Source organism: Apostichopus japonicus, chromosome 17 (assembly GCF_037975245.1).
Source record: "Apostichopus japonicus isolate 1M-3 chromosome 17, ASM3797524v1, whole genome shotgun sequence".
Lineage (NCBI taxonomy): Eukaryota > Metazoa > Echinodermata > Holothuroidea > Aspidochirotida > Stichopodidae > Apostichopus > Apostichopus japonicus.
The window spans coordinates 14,316,013-14,323,193 of record NC_092577.1 but is presented as its reverse complement, the minus strand read 5'-3'; the positions used below and the strand labels follow the sequence as shown (position 1 = coordinate 14,323,193).

The 7,181-nt window shown below is 37.5% G+C and overlaps 1 protein-coding gene across 1 annotated transcript in view; it reads right to left on the bottom strand.

Moving 5' to 3' along the window:
- Positions 1 to 50: 50 nt before the first annotated feature.
- Positions 51 to 7,181, bottom strand: part of LOC139984366 (uncharacterized) — a 15,777-nt gene continuing 8,646 nt past the window's right edge. Inside the window, exons 10-17 of the mRNA XM_071998255.1 lie at positions 6,799 to 6,966; positions 5,873 to 5,983; positions 4,982 to 5,145; positions 4,379 to 4,498; positions 3,112 to 3,226; positions 1,827 to 1,920; positions 1,127 to 1,208; positions 51 to 362 (exon numbers count right to left, since the gene is read on the bottom strand). Coding sequence (XP_071854356.1) covers positions 276 to 362; positions 1,127 to 1,208; positions 1,827 to 1,920; positions 3,112 to 3,226; positions 4,379 to 4,498; positions 4,982 to 5,145; positions 5,873 to 5,983; positions 6,799 to 6,966 — 941 coding nt within the window. The 3' untranslated portion in view covers positions 51 to 275. The remainder of the gene's footprint in view (positions 363 to 1,126; positions 1,209 to 1,826; positions 1,921 to 3,111; positions 3,227 to 4,378; positions 4,499 to 4,981; positions 5,146 to 5,872; positions 5,984 to 6,798; positions 6,967 to 7,181) is intronic.

The window sequence follows — 7,181 nt, the reverse complement described above, 5'->3', positions numbered from 1 at the left end:
TTTTTAACAACAATAATAAAAATCATTATAATCAGCATTATTTTTACGACGCATATGCGACCACAAATGTGGGAGAAACCCGCAAGGGCTTATGGATTACAACTTACACGTCGGGTGGCTTCCAATTCAACATTTTAATCTCAAAGTTGGAATATTGGAATGAATGAGGGTTTCGGGCTTCAAATTGAATTCACCAATACGGTCACGTTCAGTTTGACAGCCAATCTACGAGCTTTAATGACATCTCCTTGGTCATGGTTAGTTCCTGGTCTTGTTCACTTTGGTGTTACTCCAACCATAGGCGTATATTCAGAAGACAGAGGAACCTCATAGAAACTGTTTTCTATTAACCTTTCGAAAATCTATCAACAGAAATGAAGAATGTTTACATATTAAAAAAAAATACTTTAACAAGAAAATATTAACATCAATTCAAAGGTATACATTCTGTGTCATACATGTTTGGTTGCACTAAACTGTAAAATATTTATCTTACAAATTTCTTGAACATTTTCTCAGCGTACGCAAATGAATAGACTATAGCAGATGAAACTTGGTTTACAAAAATACAAACAAGCCAAAAAGGTGTTGTAAAAATATGATTTGAAGTTGGTTTGAAGTTTTAGTTCTTAAATTCCCGTTTTAAATTGGTTATGTTTTACTTTATGACGTATGTCTATCTGCTTTGCGGGGGACCCTATCTTGTCTGTTTATACATTAACAAATAAAACATGTCTTCTATCATACGTGTCTATAACGCCTGCAGGAATGCTTGTCTTAATGTGAAATTAACTGCAACGTGTAACAAAATGAAAGAGATTAAACGTCATTAGTTCAGCTACATTAAACTTGTTTGAAGTTTCCAGAAGTACTTTTGCGGAGGTCAAGCGAACCTCTAAATTATTCCCAAACATTGAGGAGTGTAAAATACAAAGAAACAGATGTCTCGATGTGAAGTGGGGTTGGGCGGTGGAGGGGAGGGGGGGGGGGGGTGGTAGTGGGATGGAGGATTGAGGGGTACAGCGCCGGGATGCTTTCAGGATGTCAGTGAAACAATAATCTTTTGGAAGAACACGAATTTATATTCAAAATAATCTTAAACTTTAAGAAAAGTAAAAATAGTTACCGTTTTAAATGAGTTTCTAAGATTGTGAATAGTTGGGCGTAGATTACAGTTAGGAATCCAACAGTCAAAGAGTGTATCATTACTGTAATAAAGATAAATTATATTAAATGATAGCACATCTCGGTATAACCTGACCTATGTGCTTAACGGTCTTCAATATTGCACTCGGCCATGGATGAAGCATTCTCTCTAAGTTCTTACAGATTCAAAACTGAAAAAAAACTTGACAATAGCTATTGTGGATATTACAAATTCATGCAAATTTATGTTGTGACGTCATGTAATGAATATGGATCTCAACGTTAATTTACGTGGTTAACAGCCATATGAATGATGGTTATCACGGCCTGTAATATAGTGTCGAACCTATATTATTCGTGGACATCGATCGTATTACTGTAAGCATGCTTTCAATCTATGGATGGATTAGTCATTTTTCCCTAATAGATTAGATTGAAATTGATTGAACAATTGGAAATATTGCATACAGCATATAGGGAGGGTCGGGGTAATAGAAAAGGGACCTCTCCCTTCCATCGGAGGAAATTGGCCTTTGGGGGAGGGGGGACGGCTTCGCCGATACATCATTCCTCCTACAGAGATGCAAACGCTCATGTAAGAGAAACTAACAGTTTTTTTTTATTTTTCCTGAAACGAATGACTGCCTATTAAACATTTTGAAAGAAAACTTTAGACTTACTTTAGTTGGAGGTACCTTTGGGGCCAAGTTAATTTTGGTGATTCCAAGTCTTGTGCGGGTGTGATGTCTTCGTCGACTGGAAATGGAGGCTTTCCTTAAATTTAAAAACAAAAGAATAAGAAAAAAAAAAAAAGAAACATTATAACTCGTAGCCTCTTCGAATTAATTTGCTTTATAGTTTGCAACATTTTGTAGATTTTCTTTGCTAAGGGAGGGGAGGGAGGAGGGGCATGGAAATTGGAAATCCTTCAAATAAAAATGAGGCATTCAATGAAAAAATATTTTCAGGTTTGAGGAATTACGCGGAAGAAGAGTTGAATCTCGGCACTAAGGGTGCTCGTATCTTATATACTGAATTAGGACGGTATTAAGACTTCCTGTTGCTAACTGAACCGAGGAATGTTATCTGAAAGTCATGGGAGGATATGTGGGGTGAAGTGGGATGATGTGGGATGGAATATGATTGGGACATTAATATTCATGATAATCAGTCAAACTGTCTGTCAGACGCGTATCTAGAAGGTATGTGTGTGTACAACTCATTCCAAGTGTCATCCGCACCCAAACGTTCAAATGTAACTATTAGCTCACTTTGATTGCTTTTCGACCCAATTTACGGTCTAAATACTACTCAGAATGCACTATCGGACTTGTAAAATCGACATTCTTTTGAAGGGGAGGACCCTCGGATCCTTTACAAGCAGAAGTCTGCTGCAAAGACCTCAAGGCCACGCCCACTGCTTTATAATATTAAAGATTCACCCTGGTTAGTTATAGGTCTATATGTGTATCTGCTATAAGAGGTTACAGGGAAGGAAAATGCTTTCTATGTTACCCGCCCGGTCGAACCAAACCATCACAACCAAAGCGTCACTACGTGCTGAAAAAGATGCTCAGAGAAAACAAAACCACGGTAAAGAACATCTCTACTCCCTCTCGCCCCACCTGCAACCTGCAACTGGCAACCGATGTTATCAAACCACACAAGCCTGGGAAAGTACAATTGTTTTGTATTCTGAGGACTTGAACAAAGGAATTCCATGTCTCCAGATGTAATTTCAAACGAATCACCAAGTCTCCAGGAGAATCCTATTGTTCAGGGGTATTGTAACGGTTAGTGTACGTAGATCAGTCTGAATGTAAAACACCTGTGCGCACTTGTGTTTACAATTGAGTGACAAACAAGTATAGCATCTGGCTGCTCCATATAGGCTATCATTATTTGGTTACGTTACACAAAAAAATAAAGATATTCTTGCGCTAATAAAAGCTTGTATGTATTTACCGTTTGACAAGATTTCCCAGATAACTACAGCTGTGCACCAAACATCGCTCTCAGCAGTATATTCATTACGAAAGTACCCTTCTGGAGGAAATTGATTTAAAGTAATCGAGTTCATCTAAAAATTAGAAATAAAATAATTTTGTTATCTTATTAACTCCATCAAACGCTATACTTATATGCTAAATGTATGCCCTGAAAATCATGTAATGGATTGTAAGGAAATAAATAACAATTATCGTCAAAATTTCGCCAATTATTCCAAACCTCCTGACTATACATAATGTTCGGACAAATATTAGCAGCCCCCCTCCCCCAGCATATAAATACATTTGCAGTGAGCATTCTACAATCACTGTGGGGAAATATGGAAGAAAAAAAATGTGTTTACTTTTATAGCTTGGGTTGACAGCTCAATTGATAAATATATTTATGAATGCCATCGATACAATCCATCTATATTGTATTGTTTAAATATAGTGATCGTAAACAAGTGTATGTATCCAACACTTATATATTTGATTAATTATAGATAGAGATGACATTTTGACATGGAACGATTAATCTATTACTGATAACTTAAAATTCACTGGTAACAAAAACTATATATCGCATTGTATCTTGGTATAATTAATCAGGCTTTTCAACGTATCCTTTAGCCGAAGCCGTCATCATGTGCGCAATATGTACAGTTTAATCAGAGTTACCCGACCGACTTTTCCACTTAAAAACATGAGAATATGCGGGGTGCGGAATTTTGTAAAGAAACGCGCTCGATGATGGTATGTTACAAATCCTGCTCAGGAGTTTTTTTGTTGTTGCAGTTTTTCTCCCCATGGGTCCTTACATGTTTAGAAAACACAAGTTATGTTGCATGAAAATTTTCATGCAACATAACTTGTGTTTTCTAAACATGCAAGAAGGATGTCTGTACTTTGGAACTTCTAACAAATGTTTCAAAACGAGCTCTTCTTTAATAATTGCGAGGGCACTTTATGTGGTGATAAAGTCATGTTACCGTTTTGCTACAGCAGAAGATTCCATGAGTTCGAAGATGACTAAAACTCAAGGCAAGAGCTTGTCAAATTTCGTGGAACTGGATAGGGCCAATGGGACAGCGCTCTCTGTTAACTGAATTCAGGATTGTAGAGCCCCGTTGTATTGTTAGTATGAGTCATGCATGTGTGGATAGTTTGGTAACATTTGCAGAAACATATAACGAAAATAAACAATCGTTTTTTAAAATATTTACAAAGTTAGAATACTTCACCTGTGTTTTCTTTAGAGTTAAAATCCTCGGTGCATCTTCAGCAAGGCAGAAATCATATAATTTACAGATTCCTTGCTTTGTGTATAAAATCTTCTTGGTTGAAAATCCAGGATGTAAAAACTGTAACAGTAGAAGGGAAAAGATCACGTGACGTCGTGTTATCCAATCAGAGTTAATTTTAATATGTAAATAACGGATATATAGATTGTTGAATTACTGCACTATGATACTGTGGGTATATGGCTGTGTGTGTGTGTGTGTGTGCGTTTGTTTTTCTACCTGACCGAGGACTTGAACAAAATAATTCCAGGTCCTCGCTTGTGATTTCTAAAGAATCACCACGTCCTCGGAAGAATTCTATTGTATGGGTTATTGAATATATATATTGATTACATCTACATCAGCTTAGAAACCCGTCTCAACCAATATAGAGATGGGCGAGAAAACCAAACCAAACGACATAATACAATTCCTTCGACAAGTTGTGGCCAAATGTTGATGACGTCATGGTAAACTAAAGACGACCTTGACCTCGAGTGGCTATTTAATTTATGGACATTTAAAGAAGCATTCGTTTTGAAACATAATGAAGGGAATACTCACCCCGTAGGAGATAATACATTCCATTCCTTCTAAAATGCCGGATATATGTTTCATGACATCCGGTACTAACAATGGACTTTGTGTGCCTTGTGAAGTGGGGTCAAAGGTCAAACGGCAGTCTAAAGTCTCACATACGATATGTTCACTTATGAGGTAAAGAGTTGCTGCACACAGAAAGGAAAAAAGAAAGAGATCTCATATTTTTGTGTCATGTTTTAAGGGTTGCATTGCGTTGAATATTCCATAAGATTGTGATGACTTCCTTCAGAAAAAGAAGCTCACCCAAGAGTATTTTGTGTTAAAATTTGGCATTTAACCATATATATATAACCATGTAAAATTAAACCATATCTACCATGTAAAACTAAACCATATAAAACCATGTGTCATTTAACCATATGTTACCATGTAAAACTAAACCATATCTGACCATTTGTCATTTAACCATATATAGCCATGTAATATTAAACCATATCTACCATGTAAAACTAAACCATATAAAACCATGTGTCATTTAACCATATGTTACCATGTAAAATTAAACTATATCTGACCATGTGTCATTTAACCATATATAGCCATGTAATATTAAACCATATCTACCATGTAAAACTAAACCATATAAAACCATGTGTCATTTAACCATATGTTACCATGTAAAACTAAACTATATCTGACCATGTGTCATTTAACCATATATAGCCATGTAATATTAAACCATATCTACCATGTAAATTTAACTATATCTGACTGTGTCATTTCACCATATGTTACCTTGTAACATTAAAACAATCTGACCATGTGCCATTTATCATAATACTAAAGACACCACAATCCAATAATGTAATTAAGGATTTACCAGACAATAAGCTTATAGTGTATTTTACTCACTTTCTTGGACCGCGATTCCCTGAATTTTCGTCAGGTGATCAGTCTTCGGAAGATCAAGATTTCTTTTAACAAAGCCATCCCACTGTATGATCTTCTTCTTAAGCATTCCCTCTAACATTTCGAGGGAAAGAAAACCAAACTTTAGATGATATAAGCAACTGAGATTATCCTGGGCCATCGCTGCATGCCTAGTGGTCATTTGGTTAAGCAATTGCGGACTGCGGTCTCCGCAGTGAAATGAAGGATCCGGACAGCACTAGTTGTGTGGGTTTTTTAGCGTAAATGCAATGGGGATGTGCTGGGAGGGGGGGGGGGGAGGGAGGTAGGGGGTAGGAAACCCTACTTTATTTGTAATAAATCAAACGGGCAAATGACACTTGCATACCACGTGTGTATGTCGATAATTTAGCGTCAGTTCCTAAATCAATGCCTAATTTGTTTTTGAGGACCTATTATTTAGATTCCAACATTGTACAATAAACGATACAATTTTTTTAGGAATGATATCTAAAACAGCAATGATTACATGAAGAATTCAGAAATTATTATGATTAAACTGATATTAAATGTAATACCCCCGATGGAGACGTGCCCTTGAAGCTTCTAACCACACCCATTGTTATTGTTACTACCCCTCCCCCAGCCCCGCCCACTTTACACCAAGTACCGTGATGTAGCGATGGGAACAGGAGATATATTGCAGCACTTTTGCCTCATAATTCGCCCAAACCGCCCACAGTGTTCCTTCGTTCCCTCTTCCCTTCCCCTTCCCTCCCATACCTCTCTCCCTCCCACACGTCTCCTTCCTCCCACACCTCTCCTTCTTCTCCTCTAAGCACACGAGCGATCCAATTTGTCCTTGTCCTTGGGGGGTGATGGGGGAGTGATGAGGGAGGGGAGGGGTGGAGGGGTAAGCATTGACTGACCTGCCACTGTTGTGAAAACCACACACTTGTTGACGTCACTGGAGTGTTTAATCGTACCCATCCATCTGTTGTATATAGTCCCCATCTTTATGCTCAGCAAGAGACAGAAATCATTCTCACTGTAAATCCTGTCCTTTCCTGCACTTTCCTTTGCTGCTGAATAATAATCTGCAAGAAGCAGAATGGATCTTATGCTAGAAAGTGTAATAAGCGTAACAAGGGTTCCAAACAAGGGGAGAGGATGGTTAAGATGACGTATGCCCAAATTAATATAATTGCTACCAATCCATTAAAATATACATTCTTTAGGGGGACACTGAGGCGATCATAAGGGAGTTTGCAGAGGTTAACCTATTTCGCTCTCCTAGCTAGATGCTATATTT